The 19,642-nt window shown below is 46.8% G+C and overlaps 2 protein-coding genes across 13 annotated transcripts in view; one reads left to right on the top strand and one right to left on the bottom strand.

The window, feature by feature from the left end:
- ESYT2 (extended synaptotagmin 2) overlaps window positions 1–2,031 on the bottom strand; it is a 74,898-nt gene extending 72,867 nt beyond the window's left edge. For 4 of the 8 annotated variants that reach the window (XM_067041718.1, XM_067041720.1, XM_059074661.2 and 1 more), the window contains exon 1: window positions 1,640–1,973. In XM_067041718.1, the coding sequence (XP_066897819.1) occupies window positions 1,640–1,942 (303 nt within the window). In that variant the 5' untranslated portion in view covers window positions 1,943–1,973. Of the gene's footprint in view, window positions 1–1,030; window positions 1,095–1,639 lie in introns of those variants that run through there. The other 4 variants (XM_067041722.1, XM_067041724.1, XM_067041723.1 and 1 more) reach the window with 3 other exon arrangements.
- Window positions 2,032–2,115: 84 nt separating this feature from the next.
- DYNC2I1 (dynein 2 intermediate chain 1) overlaps window positions 2,116–19,642 on the top strand; it is a 55,218-nt gene continuing 37,691 nt past the window's right edge. The window contains exons 1-4 of one of the 5 annotated variants that reach the window (XM_067041713.1): window positions 2,116–3,017; window positions 3,634–3,709; window positions 9,524–10,198; window positions 19,123–19,176. In XM_067041713.1, coding sequence (XP_066897814.1) covers window positions 10,184–10,198; window positions 19,123–19,176 — 69 coding nt within the window. In that variant the 5' untranslated portion in view covers window positions 2,116–3,017; window positions 3,634–3,709; window positions 9,524–10,183. Of the gene's footprint in view, window positions 3,018–3,633; window positions 3,710–9,523; window positions 10,199–16,486; window positions 16,571–17,363; window positions 17,442–19,122; window positions 19,177–19,642 lie in introns of those variants that run through there. The other 4 variants (XM_067041714.1, XM_067041715.1, XM_067041716.1 and 1 more) reach the window with 4 other exon arrangements.

Below are 19,642 nucleotides of genomic sequence, written 5' to 3'. Positions count from 1 at the left end.
AGGAGAAACCCAAGGAAGGAAGCTTTGGCTAATCACCCTTTTCTTCTGCTAAAAATAATCATAATAATTTGCCCTGTCCTTCAATATGGTAACAACGATACTTGTTAATTCATTATGTGAAAATAGTGTGCATTTCACAGCTTTTACAAGCAAATTTGATGTTAGCCAACTGCTCCATAACCAAGCATCTATGAATGTCAGCACCCCGTTTCTGTGAATCTCTGCCCTGATTATGTCTGCTGTTTTGGTAATGCCCCTACTCTCTGTTACTTTCTGGAATCACTTAATTCGGTGTGACACAAGATACCAGACACCACTTGAAAGCCCTTCTGCGTTTCCAAAGTGCACCTCTGCTCCTGGCTTTTCGCACCTCCGTTACTGAGTTCCCGTTTTCTACACCACTCTCCTCTTTCCTGCTTCTGGCAAAAAGCTACACCACGCTGGTTACTGTGATTGTTCCAAGTAGTCCTGTGCCACAAGTCCACCCCGTACTGACGGAATTTTAAATTTCCCAAGTCCCTGACGGTGAGGTTCTTACTGCAATTGCAACTTGTCACCACAAGGCAGTAGCCATTGAGTTCCTCCTGGCCGTGGGCACTCCTGCTTTGCAACCTGTTTGCCTTGTGTCATGCACTCCATGCCTTGCTTCACAAGTGTCTTCTGACTGGAAACAGGGATCGTACTCCAAGCCCTTTTCTCCTCTAAGAGAAAACAACCCTTTTGAAACTCACTGGCTGGCCATCTTCCCGAGAAGCTTACATCAAGCCTAACAGGAGCATCATTTATCTTAAAACAAGCACTATTTCCTACCGTCTGAAACTCTGGCACCAACTCACGGTTAAGAAAGAAAGAGGGAGCCAACTCCGTTAGTTTCCACGCTGCCTAAATAAAATATGCAGAGAACCACTTGGGGCACAAACGATCAATACCACGCCTGCCCCACCCACCCCCAAATTCACCTGGGATTCAAGTTCACCCTACATAAAAATTACTCAGCTTACAACGTTACTTCCAAAGAACTGGAACACACCTCCAATCATCGTACCAGCAAATCTTCTGGGGGATTCCCCGCCCCCACTGCTCCTCAACTGTGCCTGAAACCACCAAGAACGGCTGAGACTTCGCAGGCAAGGAGGAAACCGCCCTTCTCCCCACACCGCTGGCCGCCGTTTCCGCAGGGGGCAGGGAGTGGCGTCCAGGCCCGCGCAGGGCACCCGGCGGCCGCGAGCTAACATTCCGCAGGCGAGAGTCACGGCACCGCACAGCGAGGCGTGACGACGTGGCTAAGGCAGGACAGCGCACACAGCGCCTCACCTGTGCGGCCCTGCACGGGACCCGCGCGGCGGAGGGAAGGAGCCAACCCAAAGGGGTTCGAGGGCCGAGAGCGGTCGGGCGGCTGGGCCCGGCGACAGCGGCGAGGCCCCGCAAGGTACACAGGACCAGGCCCGACGCCGGCGCCCACCCAGGCAGACGTGCCGCCCCTGGTCAGGACGCCCCAACGTGGGCGGGTGGGCTGGGGCGTAAGCGGACCCCAGACCCGGCGGGACTTGGGGCGGGCGGGGACGCCTGACCCTGCGGGTTCGTGGCGGACAGGAAGGTCAGGGCCGGGGGCGTGTCGGGGTCCGCTGCGCCCACTCACCCAGGCCGGCAGGTCGCAGGCGCGCACCCCCAGGCGCACGGCGCGCTCCTCGTCCTCCAGCAGCGCCAGCGCGCGGCACAGACGGGTGGCCTTGAGGCCGCGGCTCCTGCGGCACCACACGAGCAGCCCGAGCGCCAGTAGCACCCAGCTGAAGCTCAGGCCCAGGTAGCCCAGCGCGTACACCGGCAGCAGCAGCGCGAAACTGCGCGCCAACTGCGCCACCAGCCCCGCCACGTCCACGCTCAGCGCCGCGCCGGGGGGTTCGGCGCCGGCCTCGGGGCCCGGGGCCCGGGCGCCGCTCATCGCCCCGCCGCGCAGCGCTCCAGCCCGCTCCGGGACGACGCGCCTCAGCCCGCCCGCCAGCGCCTCTCTGAGGGGACAACGCAGTCGCCCTGCCCGCCCGCGCTTCCGCCCGCGGCGCCGTGCGACGTCAGCACGCCGGGCGGGGCGGCAGCGGCGAGGGGTCGGGGGCTTCTACTGCGGCAGTCGGGCGTGGCCCCGGGCCTGGGCGCGGCCAATGTTGGGTGGACGGGGCCAGCGTGGGACATCATCCCACAGGACCCGGGAGCGCCGCGAAGGCGGGTGCGCGGGACTGGTGTGTGGCGTCATCGCGCGGACGGGCAGGGCGCCACTGCCACAGGGTGGGCGAGGCCGGCGTGGGTGTCACCCCACAGGCCTGGCCGAGCGCCCCTGAGGCGGGTGGATCGGGACCTTGTGACGTCGTCGCGCCGGCGGGCGGAGCGCCGATGAGGCGAGGTGGGCGGGTCCTGCGTGGACGTCCACATGCAGGGCGGGGCGCCCATGAGGCGAGTGTGGGCGGGGCGTGCGTGGACGTCACAGCGCGGAACTCACTGGCCGCAGGGTGTGAGGCTGCAAGGGGTGGGGTCTGTGGCTGGCGAGGGTCGGCTCCTGGGACGGAACCCCCGGGCGGAGAGGGCTCAGCTCGCCCCGTCACCTTGGTAGCGGTTCGTGCAGGGCTGCTGTGGAAGGAGAAGTACGCGCTCCTGAGTTTGCGCTACACTTGCCAAGTTTTAGGGTGTCGCTGTTAAAGGCACGTCCAAGCTGTTAGAAAATCCGAGTGGTTGTGTGGGGCCCCGGCTGTGCTGAGACCCCCACAGCGTGCAGACGTTTTCCTGATGGAACTCTCTCAGTGGTTCTGGAGGCTTGAGGAGCGCGCGAGATAGGCCCCTGTGTGCGCATGGGACAGGAACTGTCCTCGCCCGGCGGGACAGCGGGGACCCAGCGCCCGCTCACTAAGCAGGATGCTGTCCCTGCCTGAGAGCTTCTGCTGCGGGCGCTGACATCCTGCCCGCGATTTCTGAATCGCTTCTAGACGCACAGACAGCTCTTGATCGCTTTGCTTTCCACTAAACTCAGGGTAATTATATATATTTTATAGTTTCCTTAAAGCCAAATAGTTGCAGAGGATAGCCTAGTTAAGTTTTTTAAGCATATTAAGTGAGTTTCAAGGATATTTAAATTCAGTTTGTAACAATAGGGCTAGTTTTTTTCCCCTCTCTTGCTCTTCACATCTTTTTTTTTTTTTTTTTTTTGTGGTATGTGGGCCTCTCACTGCCGTGGCCTCTCCCGCTGCGGAGCACAGGCTCCGGACGCACAGGCCCAGCGGCCACGGCCCACGGGCCCAGCCGCTCCGCGGCATGCGGGATCCTCCCGGACCGGGGCACGAACCCGCGTCCCCTGCATCGGCAGGCGGACTCTCAACCACTGCGCCACCAGGGAAGCCCGCTCTTCACATCTTTACGTTACTGGGAGCCTTGCATGATCATCTTTAGGAGGGGCAGGGACTACTGGAGAGAAATATAGCATGCTTACATGTTTTAAAGTTCTTGGTGGATGTGTTCATGTCACATGGGCCCTTCCCTGCCATATTGTAGGGATTCTGGAATAATGATAACTGTGCAGTAGTTGCAGGGGCAAAGACTGCCATTTTAAGGACAAAACAGTGATATCCCACAGACCATTTTGCTGTGCAGACAGCAGAGTGAAAGGCTGAAAGATGAAGAGGACCACCAGCTGAAGACAACTGCAATCACAGCCCTGTTAGACGCAGTAAGTGAAAGACTTGCTGCTCCCCTGAACTTTTGGGGGCAGTGGAAGGGAAGCATCTGCGTGCGTTGGTAACTTTGCCAAAGTCTCATTAATCATTCAACTAGGCTTTAAGTCTATGAGGGCAAGAACTGTATCATGTGTATCATCATATCTTCATGCTAGCACAGTGCCTGGCACAGCAGGTACTGAATGAATAAAGGATACCTCCCCTCACCTCATCTGTGAGTCTGTATGTAATTATGTATGCATATATGTGTGTGTGGCTATGGAGATACATCTATAAATATATAATCTCATAAACACTGCTCCAGGGGCTAGAACACTCAACTCTGGGCAAGGGCACTAAACCACAAGCAAGGAACGGAATGGTTTTCCTTCCCTCAAATTACATTATGTGAGTTGCAAATATGTAAAATGGTGATTCTTACCCCTTTTGCTACGCAACAGCTTAAAGCTCTAATGCCACCTTTCACTCAAGACCAAGTTGCAACCTCAAAACAAGTAGCTGCCTTGTTAACACAGGAAGAAGCATGAGCCTTTCTTTCTTGCGATCCTTCCTCTAAAAAGCTGTAGAATCACATCCTATAGGTAAAGAGTTGGGTGAACATGAGCCACAGAAGAAATCCCTCATGTCTGTGATAAAGCATTTGACCTGGGGGGTCTAGGGATGCAAAATACACTGAAGAGACAGGCCCATGCTATGCAGCAATCAGCCTCCAGCCTCTGCTGCCTTTGTGACCCCACTGAAATTCCGGCCACTTCCCAGCCAGGCAGAACCCATCTCATTCTTTGCTGAGTCTAATGGCAGGCCTGGCCTAGTTCTTAGGTTTTTGCTAACATTTTACTCTATACCCCAATCTCCTGTGACTTCTTCATGTTACCTCTTTCCTTACCTTCTCTGCAGACAAATCTCCAATGAAAGGCACTGCTTTCTCAGAGGAAAGAAGAGCGTCACTGTGAGTGCTCCAGTGCGGAACTGTAAAAGTTCAGCCTCTGCACTCCTCCTTTCTAGTTTCAGAGAAAAGTGCTGCCTTCAGTTTAAGTTCAATCCGTTCTGCTTTGTTTTAGATCCCCTCCTGCCTAGGACTGGGCCTTATCAACCCTTCGTCCACCTCTTCCCCTCTCCCTGTCCTAGCTCCTTCCCCAGCACCTCTACATGGGTTTCAGTGCAGAGGGGAGGGGCACAGTCCACCTCCCTTCCTTTCATGCTACTGTCGACTGAAAAAAAATGCACAAAGTGAGAGTTGTGAGTTCAGTTTTACTGGGGGCAAAATGAGGACCATAGCCTAGGAGACAGCCTCTCCAGTTGTTCTGAGGAACAGCTCCAAACAACGGGCCAGGCAGGGGACGGAGTTTGTTCAGTATATGTGTGATTTTGGTGAAGGAGGTGCACGCAATCGAGCACACGCTTTGTCAGAGGTGGCTGCTAGCCACGAGGGGCAGACGTCTCTGTTGATGATTTTAGTGCTTTTCTAGCTATGAGAAGGCGCAAGAAATTGGGCTCATAACATGGTCTCCCGAAAATATCTTAACTATCTGAAGACCTGTTCTGCCAGTTTTCCCAGAGCACCGAGGGCCTCATTCCTGATCTCTGCCCTGAACTCCTTTGAGGGTGTGTGGAAGGCCAGCGACTGCAGTAGCTGGTGACCTCATCTTTGTAGAGGCAGATGGAGAGCGACAATTTTTAGTCGGCACTACCAGCGAGTCTCATTTTTCCCAGACTCATCAAGACTCCTGTTCCTTTTTCTCAGATGCTTCTTTGGTGACACAATCACACATTCTTTACCTGAGCCACCCTAGTGGGTCTCTTTGCTGTGCAACTAGAGGAATCAGGAAAAGCTTGGTCCTTGCTTGCTTGCCCAGATTACTACAACGTTTTCTTAATTGATTGGTATCGCTTTAACCTTTGCCCTCTTAAAAAGCTCCCTAGAGACCTTTGCTCCCCAGCATGGAGGCGACAGTGTTAGGCCTAGTACTGGTGACCAGTCAGCCTGGTTATACTGGCAAATAGACACATACACTGGATAACGCAAGGATAATGCATTACCCAGGATAATGCAATTCAGGCTTCTTGCTGTTGGAGATCTCATAGCATGCAAAGGGGGAGGCTGGAAAGAGCCCTGAGGTGTTGGATTGGAGTTGGAGGGAGTATGAACTCGTGTGTTTTGATGTAAGTGTACAGGTAGATGTACATGTAGTTTCCAGATCTCGCTTCTAAATATCATTCTCCAGCAAAAGGAGCCAGGGATCTTCTGAGAAACAATTGACTTCAGGGCTGGAGCAGTGAAAGTACAAGATGAGCCTGAAATATTTTGTTGTGCCAGAAAGTAAGAAAATTATCAAAGAATCACATGATGCCAAAGGACATAGGAGGCAACGGGAGGGGTGCCCACTGATTAAATCTGGGATAATTTGACCAGCAAAATCAAGGATGATGTTGGCAGATCACAACCCAGTGAGTAAAACAGGAACCCACGAGTCCATACCGATGTAGGTGAATGAGCAAGTGAGGAATGCATGCTAAATAAATCACTGGAGTGACAGAAGCAGAAAATCGCCATTTAGCAGTCATCGTAGGACTGGAGTGAGTTATCAGTGGAAGCTAAGGATGGTAGGTGGAGGTTTTAATAACTGCTACTAGCTACTCGTCAATCCCAAAGGGAAAAGCTGGCAGGAGTGACCCAGCTGCATATTGCCAGCGGGCTGGGGACACGTTGGGATTTTGCGTCCTGACTCCACAAGCTGAGAGGAGTAGAGCAGCATGTCGGGGCGTTTCTGCCAGAAAGCTTGATCCAGGTGTGGCCTGGGGGCTCACTGGACAGGTGAAGTGTTAGGGGCCCCTGTTTTCTTACTGAGGAACTGTAATTACCCCAGATCACAGGAAACTGTAGAGACACAACTACATGCAATGTCTGTTCCCAAGTGAGATCTGGGCCACAGAGGAAAAGAAATATTTGGAGGACAGTCTGTGCATTAGACAACAGAGTTGTATCAATCTTTACCTCTGGACTGGGAGGGTTGTAGAGCAGGGGCTGTCCTTGTTTTGGGGAAATAGGCACTGGAGTATTTCAGGGTGATGAGTAATCATATCTGAAGCTCTTTGTCAAATGACTCAGAGAAAGACCAGTGATGATGGGTAAGTGTGTGTGTAGATAGATGATAAATGTGAGACAGGGACAGGCGAGTGGAAGCACATGCTGTATGATCTGGGTGATGGAGACTTTTGTACTCAAATATTTTCTCTAAATTTGAAATTATTTGGAAAATTGTAAAGTCCCTATTTCTATCAAATGGCCAATATAAAATGCAGATTTGATTGAATCTCTTCCCTGCTTATGAACTGTTTCTTTTGCTTCTGCTGTGAAATTAAAGGTCCTCTGCAGGGACATCCCTGGTGGTCAGGTGTTCTGACCTGCACTGCCCAGTGTGGAAGCCATTGGCCACGTGGGGCTGTGAGCCCAGGAAACGGGGCCAGTCTGAACTGAGGTGTGTTGTCAGTACAAAATACACAACGGATTTCGAGGCCAGTATTAAAAAAGTATAAAACAACTCAATATTGTAAATATATTTTATATGACAAAATGATAATATTTTGTATATATTTGGTTAAATATTTTATTAAATTTGATTTTATCTGTTTTTCACTTTTTAAAAATTATTATTTTAAATTAATTAATTTTAATTTTTGGCTGCGTTGGGTCTTCGTTGCGCGTGGGCTTTCTCTAGTTGTGTCGAGCGGGAGCTATACTCTTCGTTGTGGTGCGTGGGCTTCTCATTGCGGTGGCTTTTGTTGTTGCGGAGCACGGGCTCTAGGCACGTGGGCTCAGTAGTTGTGGCTCGCAGGCTCTAGAGCGCAGGCTCAGTAGTTGTGGCGCACGGGCTTAGTTGCTCCGCGGCACGTGGGATCTTCCCAGACCAGGGCTCGAACCCGTGTCACCTACATTGGCAGGCGGACTCTTAACCACTGTGCCCCCAGGGAAGCCCCTTTCACTTCTTAAGATGTGGCTACTAGGTAATTTATAATAACCCCTGTGGTCCGTATTATATTTCTACTGGACAGCACTGTTACAGATACAATTATTACATTTCCTAAACTCTCCAAACCTCTCCCTCCCTCTGCACTTGCACCATATTTCTTTTCCCCTAAGATGTTCTCTGCAGGTCTCTGCCTGGGTTTTTTGTGCTTCAAGGTCCACCTGAAATGAGGCCATTCCCATTCTCATTCCTCTCCTCCAGGCACACTTTGCCACTTCCTCACGCACTGCATTTTAAGAGTAGCTCTTACACTTTCACATTATTTAATAATTGTTTGCATATTTCTCGCTCCTGGCGATTATGAGCGACTAGAGGTCCAGGCAGTGTTTTATTTATGTCTCCAGCACTCTAACAGTCCCCATGTCATCAAATGAACTTGTGAGTCATCTATTGAATAAAGATGATAGAAGAAACATCACCAGATAAAATGTGATTGGCAAATAAGCTACTTAGAAAATAATTGTTTTAAGAAGTCCAAGGAGAGATTGTTTTAACTTCCTCTATTGACATTTTTTTCGGCAAATATTGTGGGGATGGTGAGAGAGAGGAGATAGCCTGTGAATATGGTGCATTTGGGGAACCCTAAATCATTCTGTTTGGTGACAAAAGAGTGCCACCGAGTGAGAGGCAGGTGGAGACAGAAGCAGGGAGGTGAGTCACCTGTTGGATTGCTGCCTGCAACGGAGGATGGATTGGTGGGGCTGGAGTGGAAAAAAATGAGGAAGAGACTCAAGACACATCTTGACACGAGTTTTGACTGCACTCGGGAGGGGAAGGAGAAGGAGTCCGAGGGTTCCAGGGCCAAGCCCAGCTCATTCATACAGCGTGCGTGTCCGTGACTTAATCTAATACTGTGGCTGATGACTTTGTCATTAGTCAAGTCTGAAGCTTTCCCAATATGAGCTGTTTTCACAGCTGACAGAGAGTGACCCAGTGGTTAAGAGAATGGACTTTAGCGTCACACAATCCCCCACCCTAGCTTTCTGAGTTTAGGCAACTGAATTACTCTTTCTGGCCCTCAGTCTCCTCATCTGAAAAACAGTAACATGCCTATCTCACAGGGACGCTATGAGAATTAAATGAATTACCAAGGGGAAGGTTTCAGTTTGGTGCTTCCTTTGGAGCAGTTCCTAAATAAATCATAGCTATCACTGAAATTACCTTTCCTACTCTCCTTTCTTGTTTGGTTCTTCCTAAGCCCTGCTGAGTGAAAATGAAAAAGGTAGTAGTGGAAACTCCAAAACCAGAGCACAATTAAATATAAAAGGACGATTGGCTCTGTTATTAACTTCTCTAAGGCAAGGAGCTGAGTAAATGGCTTTTATATCCGCAGAAAGTAGATTGATCCATAAACCGTAATAGTATGTGACTCAAAAACACAACGTCTGCAAAATAGTGTGTCTACAGGAAAACCATGACATCAAAAGCACAGACCCCTAATAACACGCTCACCGATGTGCTCTTTAGCACACGATTTGAGAGCCTTCTTTCTCTCTCTCGTGTGAAAACGGTAAGCGGAATCTTTTCTAAGTAACATTTGCAGGCTAAACAAACGCGAAACAGTTTGCAGAATCAGGGCTAAATGTCAGTTATAACGTGCATCAACGGAGTGGGACCCACACCTCTCCAGCCTTGCATGTTTAAGGCTGGCTTTTATTTTAAGCTTTAAAGAAAACAGTTGTGGTAAAATAAGTGTGAGATGCAGACCATGTGTCTTAGTATTTCAGTCCTCTCGTCTCTTGATTTGTATAAAAACTGCGTTTTTCAACACTTTTTCAGATACTTTGTGATGCCTATCAATCCTGCAGAGTGTGTCCTACCAAACGACAGCCACGGGCAAAGTAATTCGAGGATCGAGAGCCTACGCGGAAGGAAAGCTCCCTCCGCTTCCGCTTCGAAAGGCGGGTCTGCCTGCTTCCCTGCTGCAGCTCCGGTCCTGCCGGCAGCCCGCGGCCTCAGCCCGGCTCCTTCCCCGCCCCGAGCACCGCCGGGCCTCGCACCAGACGGGAGACCGCGCACCCCCGAACAACACAACCCACCCGGCGGGAGTCCCCGCAGCGTTCAGCCTCCTTCTGCACCTCCCCCCGCTTCCTTTGGGCCTCCCGGTAGACCCAGGGTGGCGGTCGCTCGGCGCTCCGCTGCCCCGCCTGTCTGTTGCTGGAAGGCGGGGAGGCGCAGGCGCGCCGCGGGGCATGCCGGTCCGGCGATTGCTCTGCGCTCCGCTGCTCCTACCAGTTGCCAGGAGGCGGGGAGGCGCAGGCGCGATGGGGGCGGCCGCGGGGCACGCTGGGCCGACGGTCGCTTGGCGCTCGTCTGTCCAGCTTGCCGGTTGCTAGGAGGCGGGACGCCGGCTCGGCCAAGGGTGCGGGAACCTGGGCGTCTCCTCCCGGGGCCTGGCCCTGCTGAGGGCAGCGCGGCCGCCCGGTCCGGCGCGCGGCGATGGAGTCCGGGAAGGTGGGTGTGAACGCCGCGCGGCGAGGCCCGTCCCCGCCGGGACCGTCCACCTCCTCGCGGGCGGAGGTCGCATCAGGGCCGGGACTGAAATTCTGGCTGCGCGTGCGACCGTGGGAAGGTTACCGACGTGTCTATTTCCCAGCGAATAAATCGGGACAGTACTAGTAGGATTATTGGGTGAGGTTCCACAAATAAAAGTGCGTAGAATGGTGTTATTAACTCACTAACTGTGAACTGTAGTCGTTCTGCTTGTCTGTGGATTCCCGCTAAAAGACGAGGAATTTAGTTTGCATGCGTTTCTTCGTACCTTCCCTCCTATTCCTTTTTTTCCCCCTATCATACACTTTTATAATGTTAATAATATGGATTAGGAAGTTAGTGCCCTGGCTAACCTCCATTTATTTTTAAGCTCACCAACTTCCTGACCGCTGTCATCTTCTACACCGGCCCCTTACATTTTTTCCTTTTTTTTTTTTTTTTTTAATTTTTGAATTTTATTTTATTTATTTTTTTATACAGCAGGTTCTTAGTAGTCATATATTTTATTTTATTTTTCTCACACACACACACACACACACACACACACAGTATTTTATTTTTACAAGAGACAAATAAAGTGACACCAAGCGTTGTAAATGGATGACCACAACAAAAGCAGCAATGATTGCAATTACCAAACACGAAACACACTCATACTACGTCATAATATTGACATTCAGTCCAGTCATCCTCCACTGTAACAAGCTCTTTTACTTTGCAGTGAAAATTGATTTGTATATTTTTTGCCTCTGAGTCCTTGTGGGATTTTTTTTTATTCAAACATAAAGTCACAAAAATTATAATCATCCTCATCAGTTCACTAAGTCCCATGTAATTAATTTTTTTATCTTGATCCTTTGTTAGCACTTTTATGAATTCATCAGTTTTCCATTAGAGTTCTGAAAATGCTTATTCATTCAGTTCAGCAGTATAGTCAGTTACCAGTAGTCATCCATTTTATACACATCAGTGTATACATGTCAATACCAATCTCCCAATTCATCACACACACACACACCCCACCGCTTTCCCCCCCTGGTGACCGTATGTTTGTTCTCTACTTCTGTGTCTCAACTTCTGCCCTGTAAACCAGTTCATCTGTACCATTTTTCTCGGTTCCATATATATGCGTTAATATACGGTATTTATTTTTCTCTTTCTGACTTACTTCACTCTGTATGGCAGTCTCTAGATCCATCCACGTCTCTACACATGACTCAATTTCATTCCTTTTTATGGCTGAGTAATATTCCATTGTATATATGTACCACATCTTCTTTATCCGTTTATCTGTTGATGGACACTTAGGTTGCTTCCCTGTCCTGGCTGTTGTAAACAGTGCTGCAATGAACGTTGGGGGGCATGTGTCTTTTTGAATTATGGTTTTCTCAGTGTATATGCCTAGTAGTGGGATTGCTGGGTCATATGGTAATTCTATTTTCAGTTTTTTAAGGAACCTCCACACTGTTCTCTATAGTGGCTGTGTCAATTTACATTCCCACCAAAGTGCAAGTGGGTTCCCTTTTCTCCACACCCTCTCCAGCATTCATTGTTTGTAGATTTACTGACGATGCCCATTCTAACTGGTGTGAGGTGATACCTCATTGTAGTTTTGATTTGCATTTCTCTATTAGTGATGTTGAGCAGCTTTTCATGTGCCTCTTGGCTATCTTTATGTCTTCTTTGGAGAAATGTCTATTTAGGTCTTCTACCCATTTTTGGATTGGGTTGTTTGTTTTTTTAATATTCAGCTGCATGAGTTTATATATTTTGGAGATTAATCCTTTGTCCGTTGATTTGTTTGAAAATATTTTCTCCCATTTTGAGGGTTGTCTTTTCATCTTGTTTATGGTTTCATTTGCTGTGCAAAAGCTTTTAAGTTTCATTAGGTCCCATTTATTTTTGTTTTTATTTCCATTACTCTAGGAGGTGGATCACAAAAGATCTTGCTCTGGTTTATGTCAAAGAGTGTTCTTCCTATGTTTTCCTCTAAGAGTTTTATAGTGTCCGGTCTTACATTTAGGTCTCGAATCCATTTTGAGTTTGTTTTTGTGTATGGTGTTAGGGAGTGTTCTCATTTCATTCTTTTATATGTAGCTGTCCAGTTTTCCCAGCACCACTTATTGCAGAGACTGCCTTTTCTCCATTGTATATCCTTGCCTCCTTTGTCATAGATTAGTTGACCATAGGTGCGTGGGTTTATCTCTGGGCTTTCTATCTTGTTCCATTGATCTATATTTCTGTTTTTGTTCCAGTACCATATTGACTTGATTACTGTAGCTTCGTAGTATAGTCTGAAGTTAGGGAGTCTGATTCCTCCAGCTCCGTTTTTTTCCCTCAAGACTGCTTTGGCTATTCAGGGTCTTTTGTGTCTCCATACAGATTTTAAGATTTTTTTGTTCTAGTTCTGTAAAAAATGCCATTGGTAATTTGATAGGGATTGCATTGAATCTGGAGATTGCTTTGGGTATTATAGTCATTTTCACAATATTGATTTTTCCAATCTAAGAACATGGTATATATCTCCATCTGTTTGTATCATCTTTAATTTCTTTCCTCAGTGTCTTATAGTTTTCTGCATACACATCTTTTGTCTCCTTAGGTAGGTTTATTCCTAGGTATTTTATTCTTTTTGTTGCAATGGTAAATGGGAGTGTTTCCTTAATTTCTCTTTCAGATTTTTCATCATTAGTGTATAAGAATGCCAGAGATTTCTGTGCATTAATTTTGTATCCTGCAACTTTACCAAATTCATTGATTAGTTCTAGTAGTTTTCTGGTGGCATCTTTAGGATTCTCTCTATATGGTATCATGTCATCTGCAAACAGTGACAGTTTTACTTCTTCTTTTCCAATTTGTATTCCTTTTATTTCTTTTTCTTCTCTGATTGCCGTGGCTAGGACTTCCATAACTATGTTGAATAATAGTGGTGAGAGGTGACATCCTTGTTTTGTTCCTGATCTTAGAGGAAATGCTTTCAGTTTTTCACCATTGAGAATGATGTTTGCTGTGGGTTTGTCATATATGGCCTTTATTATGTTGAGGTAGGTTCCCTCTATACCTGCTTTCTGGAGAGTTTTTATCATAAATGGGTGTTGAATTTTGTCAAAAGCTTTTCTGCCTCTATTGAGATGATCATATGGTTTTTATTCTTCAATTTGTTAATATGGTGTATCACATTGATTGATTTGTGTATATTGAAGAATCCTTGGATCCCTGGGATAAATCCCACTTGATCATGGTGTATGATCCTTTTAATGTGCTGTTGGATTCTGTTTGTTAGTATTTTGTTGAGGATTATTGCATCTATATTCATCAGTGATATTGGTCTGTAATTTTTTGTAGTATCTTTTGGTATCAGGGTGATGGTGGCCTCACAGAATGAGTTTGGGAGTGTTCCTGCCTCTGCAATTTTTTGGAAGAGTTTGAGAAGTACAGGTGTTAGCTCTTCTCTAAATGTTTGATAGAATTCACCTGTGAAGCCATCTGGTCCTGGACTTTTGTTTGTTGGAAGATTTTTAATCACAGTTTCAATTTCATTACTTTTGATTGGTCTGTTCATATTTTCTGTTTCTTTTTGGTTCAGTCTTGGGAGGTTATACCTTTCTAAGAATTTGTCCATTTCTTCCAGGTTGTCCATTTTATTGGCATAGAGTTGCTTGTTGTAGTCTCTTAGGATACTTTGTATTTCTGAGGTGTCTGTTGTAACTTCTCCTTTTTCATTTCTAATTTTATTGATTTGAGTCCTCTCCCTCTTTTTCTTGATGAGTCGGCCTAATGGTTTATCAATTTTCCTTATCTTCTCAAAGAACCAGCTTTTAGTTTTATTGATCCTTGCTATTGCTTTCTTTGTTTCTATTTCATTTATTTCTGCTCTGATCTTTATGATTTATTTCCTTCTGCTAACTTTGGGTTTTGTTTGTTCTTCTTTCTCTAGTTCCTTTAGGTGTAAGGTTAGATTGTTTATTTGAGATTTTTCTTGTTTCTTGAGGAATGCTCATATAGCTATAAACTTCCCTCTTAGAACTGCTTTTGCTGCATCCCATAGGTTTTTGGATCGTCGTGTTTTCATTGTCATTTGTCTCTAGGCATTTTTTGATTTCCTCTTTGATCTCTTTAGTGATCTCTTGGTTATTTAGTAACGTATTGTTTAGTCTCCATGTGTTTGTGTTTTTTACGTTTTTTGCCCTGTAATTGATTTCTAATCTCATAGTGTTGTGGTCAGAAAAGATGCTTGATATGATTTTAATTTTCTTAAATTTACTGAGGCTTGATTTATGACCCAAGATATGATCTATCCTGGAGAATGTTCCGTGCGCACTTGAGAAGAAAGTGTAATCTGCTGTTTTTGGCTGGAATGTCTTATAAATATCAAGTAAATCTATGTGGTCTATTGTGTCATTTAAAGCTTGTGTTTCCTTATTTAATTTTCTGTTTGGATGATCTGTCCATTGGTGTGAGGTGTTGAAGTCCCCCACTATTATTGTGTTACTGTCGCTTTCCTCTTTTATAGCTGTTAGCAGTTGCCTTATGTATTGAGGTGCTCCGATGTTGGGTGCATATATATTTATAATTGTTATATCTTCTTCTTAGATTGTTCCCTTGATCATTATGTAGTGTCCTTCCTTGTCTCTTGTAACATTCTTTATTTTAAAGTCTATTTTTTTCTGATATGAGTATAGCTACTCCACCTTTCCTTTAATTTCCATTTGCATGGAATATCTTTTTCCATCCCTTCGCTTTCAGTCTGTATGTGTCCCTAGGTATGAAGTGGGTCTGTTGTAGACAGCATATATATGAGTCTTGTTTTTGTATCCATTCAGCAGGCCTGTGTCTTTTAGTTGGAGCATTTAATCCATTCACGTTTAAGGTAATTATCGATATGTATGTTCCTATGACTATTTTCTTAATTGTTTTGGGTTTGTTTTTGTAGGTCCTTTTCTTCTCTTGTGTTTCCCACTTAGAGAAGTTCCTTTAGCATTTGTTGTAGAGCTGGTTTGGTGGTGCTGAATTCTCTTAGCTTTTGCTTGTCTGTAAAACATTTGATTACTCCTTCAAATCTGAATGAGATCCTTGCTGGGTAGAGTAATCTTGGTTGTATGTTCTTCCCTTTCATCACTTTAAGTATATCATGCCACTCCCTTCTGGCTTGTAGAGTTTCTGCTGAGAAATCAGCTGTTAACCTTATGGGAGTTTGGCTTGTAGAGTTTCTGCTGAGAAATCAGCTGTTAACCTTATGGGAGTTCCCTTGTATGTTATATGCCGTTTTACCCTTGCTGCTTTCAGTAAGTTTTCTTTGTCTTTAATTTTTGCCAGTTTGATTATTATGTGTCTCAGTGTGTTTCTCCTTTGGTTTACCCTGCCTGGGACTCTCTGTGCTTCCTGAAATTGGGTGGCTATTTCCTTTCCCATGATAGGGAAGTTTTTGACTATAATCTCTTCAAATATTTTCTCGGGTCCTTTCTCTCTCTCTTCTCCTTCTGGGACCCCTATAATGCGAGTGTTGTTGTGTTTAATGTTGTCCCAGAATTCTCTTAGGCTGTCTTCATTTCTTTTCATTCTTTTTTCTTTATTCTGTTCCGCAGCAGTGAATTCCACCATTTTGTCTTGCAGGTCACTTATCCGTTCTTCTGCCTCAGTTATTCTGCTATTGATTCCTTCTTGTGTATTTTTCATTTCAGTTATTGTATTGTTCATCTCTGTTTGTTCTTTAATTCTTCTAGATCTTTGTTAAACATTTCTTGCATCTTCTCGATCTTTGCCTCCAATCTTTATAATTGTTATAAAGATGGATCATCTTTACTATCATTATTCTGAATTCCGTTTCTGGAAGGTTGCCTATCTCCACTTCATTTAGTTGTATTTCTGGGTTTTTATCTTGTTCCTTCATCTGGTACATAGCCCTCTGCCTTTTCATCTTGTCTATCTTTCTGTGAACGTGATTTTTGTTCCACAGGCTGCAGGATTGTAGTTCTTCTTGCTTCTGATGTCTGCCCTCTGGAGGATGAAGCTATCTAAGAGTCTTGTGCAAGTTTCGTGACGGGAGGGACTGGTGGTGGGTAGAGCTGACTGTTGCTCTGGTGTGCAGAGCTCAGTAAAACTTTAATTGGCTTTTCTGCTGATGGATGGGGCTGTGTCCCCTCCCTGTTGGTTGTTTAGCCTGAGGCGACCCAACACTGGAGCCTACCTGGGCTCTTTGGTGGGGCTAATGGCGGACTCTGCGAGGGCTCATGCCAGGAAGTACTTCCCGGAACTTCTGCTGCCAGTGTCCTTGTCCTCATGGTGAGACAGAGCCACCCCCTAACTGTGCAGGATACCATCCAACACTAGCAGGTAGGTCTGCTTCAGTCTCCTATGGGGTCACTGCTCCTTCCCCTGGGTCCCTATGTGCACACTACTCTGTGTGTGTCCTCCAAGAGTGGAGTCTCTGTTTCCCCCAGTCCTGTCGAAGTCTTGCAGTCAATTCCCACTAGGCTTCAAAGTCTGATTCTCTAGGAATTCCTCCTCCTGTTGCCGGACCCCCAGGTTGGGAAGCCTGACGTGGGGCTCAGAACCTTCACTCCAGTGGGTGGACTTCTGTGGTCTAAGTGTTCTCCAGTTTGTGAGTCACCCACCCAGCAGTTATGGGATTTGATTTTATTGTGATTGCGCCCCTCCTACTGTCTCATTGTGGCTTCTCCTTTGTCTTTGGATGTGGGGTATCTTTTTTGGTGAGTTCCAGTGTCTTCCTGTCGATGGTTGTTCAGCAGTTATTTGTGATTCCGGTGTTCTCACAAGAGGGAGTGAGAGCACGTCCTTCTACTCTGCCATCTTGAACCAATCTCTCTACATTTTCATAAGTTATTCCGTAACTTAAGTTTTCTGTGATTTGTCTATAGGATGTTTTAAACGTTGTGTTAACCAACAGTTTAGAAATGGAGACTTGATTGAGATAAAAACGTGTTTATTTGGCGTTTGTTATGACTGCAGCCTGGGAGACGCAGATTCAAGCTCTTGAACTGTGTTCTCTCAGCTGCAAAGTGAGGGAGGCTTATAAAGGCAAAACGGGTAGCTACATGAGTTGTTTGTCAAGAATTATCATTGGAGCTTGGAAGAAGTGAGGGCTTGGTTGTGGTCCTTGCAGCTGGCAGGTGCTGTTCTGATGACGGGTAGTGTTCTTGGGTCTGGTGCCGTTCAGGAAAAGTTCAAGCTCTCAGTGGTGCAGGTTCGTGTCTGAGACCAGATCCTCAATGGCCACCGCTTTTGTTGCCTGAACTGGGATCCCTCCATTATTATGTCGGTTTGTCATCAGTTATGATATGGTGATTATATAAGGAGTGTTCACTGCAGAGCTATGTCGTGTGATTGGATCAGGGAGGACATGGAGCAGCGTGAACACGTATATACCTATATATACAGGTAAGTGGGAGGGGTATGTCTGTATTTAGGGTACCCTTAGATAAGGAGGTTGGAGGTTCTGCTGTTCAGGCAGCTCTCCTGGGGTTTTCTTTTGTTTTCAGGGTGGGGTTTATTCCTCTCCCAGGAGGAAATGCTACCTGCCTACTTGGAGTGTCAATTTTAATTTACTTGCCTGCCTCCCTGCCTCACAGGGCAGGACCCTGGCTGAATGGATGGCACAGGGCAGGGGCTCCTGGTCTGAAGTGCTGTGGTCTCACGTGTGTACACGGGGTGTGCGTGGAGTTTCTGGGGATACGTGTGACACATGGGGTTGTGATGGCACAGGAGCTCTGTGTCATTTTACAGCTTAAACAATTTAAAAGAGAAAAAAGAAAGGAAAGAAAGAAAAGCTTCAGGATGAAGTAAAGCCCGAAGCTGGGTTTTTGTTGGTGAAAACGAAGAGGCGGCTGGGAAGTCCTGGGGCCTCTGGTGCTCTGTTGCCTTCAGGTGTTTTTACTCTATTGGCCTCAGTAATACAATCACAGCCGTTAAGAGCTCCGTTTCCCACACACACACTTGTCACAGAGGCTACCCGCTCCACAAGCAGTGCATGCTCTGTTGGGTTTGGGCCGTTGGAAACAGTCACACATTAAACCTCTCTAAAGAGCAGTTAACTTGAGAGAGAAAACATTTTAAAGTTCAGCAGCTGCAGGTTATAGCTATGCTAACTGCCGCCGACCATCTTCACCATGTCTTACTGTGGACCCCTTTTGTTAAATCGACCAATTTATCAGAAAAGAATACGTGTTCTGGTGACAGCAGAGCCTGATGCACTTTCTGGTTGTACTTTGGTAGATTCTTGACCTGGTTGCTTTTTATTTATTTCTCCTTAGAGTGTTTATGAGCTGTTGTGAATTTTTTTCTGCTTCCCTCATTTTCACATCAACAGGAAAATTTTTGGTGGCTGATCCGTGAATATGTTTTCATTTTCACTTGTACTCCATTTGCTTTAAATTTTAAACACACCGAATCGCCCTGTATTTGTGCCCTTAAGGCAGAGTTTCTCAAAGGGAAATGAGGTAGTCGCGGTAGATTTATCTTGTTCCCTATGGGAAACCATCCTTGGTGGGTTTTGTTATTTATCACCCCGTGCACGTGGCCGGAGCCCCGTGTTGTGGGCTTGTGTGCTCTTAGCACCTGAAGAGGCACCTGCCCGGCACAGATCCCACCGGGGAGTCCGCCCTGAGTCCACCGAGGGGAGGTGGGGCTGGGTGCCTGTGGTGGGCCCGAGCCTCAGAGCAGCAAGAATATGGTAGCCTGTGATCACTTGTGGGTGATTTAAAAATCGGTGTTCGTATTGCCTTTTATTCCTGTAGATAGAGAGTTATTTCTGGCCTACCGAGGATTGCCGTTGACTAAAATGGTCTGATGAAAAAGCAGCTCACTGGAGCATAAAAAATTAGATACTTTAAACTTTAAAAATTCTAACTCTATGCTTTTCTTTTTAGAGAAGAACCAAAGATGATACTTGGAAAGAAGATGAGCTCAGAAAACACCTTTGGGTAATGTATTTTATTTTATTTATTTATTTATTTATTTTGCGGTACGCGGGCCTCTCACTGTCGTGGCCTCTCCCATTGCGGAGCACAGGCTCCGGACGCGCAGGCTCAGCGGCCACGGCTCACGGGCCCAGCCGCTCCGCGGCGCGTGGGATCCTCCCGGACCCGGGCACGAAGCCGCGTACCCTGCACCGGCAGGCGGACTCTCCACCACTGCGCCACCAGGGCAGCCCTGGGTAATGTATTTTAAAGATTTGAGTTGGGGTCTGTTTGGACCCTGGATGGTAATCTTGCACAGTGTTTCCAGGTTCTCAGCTCTGCACAACTTTGCTTACACGTGGCTCATTTCAGAGGTGGTTTGACGCACAGATAAAGCCATGTGGTTAATTTAGCTCTGGAACCCTCTTGGATCGGGTTTTCCGTCCCAGCTCGGCCCATCCTCCCACCAGTCGGGCTCCTGTCAGCGTTC

The sequence above is a fragment of the Kogia breviceps genome, chromosome 9, assembly GCF_026419965.1.
Source record: "Kogia breviceps isolate mKogBre1 chromosome 9, mKogBre1 haplotype 1, whole genome shotgun sequence".
Classification (NCBI taxonomy): domain Eukaryota; kingdom Metazoa; phylum Chordata; class Mammalia; order Artiodactyla; family Physeteridae; genus Kogia; species Kogia breviceps.
Note: the sequence above shows the minus strand (reverse complement) of the source record. Positions and strands in the feature narration are given on the sequence as shown.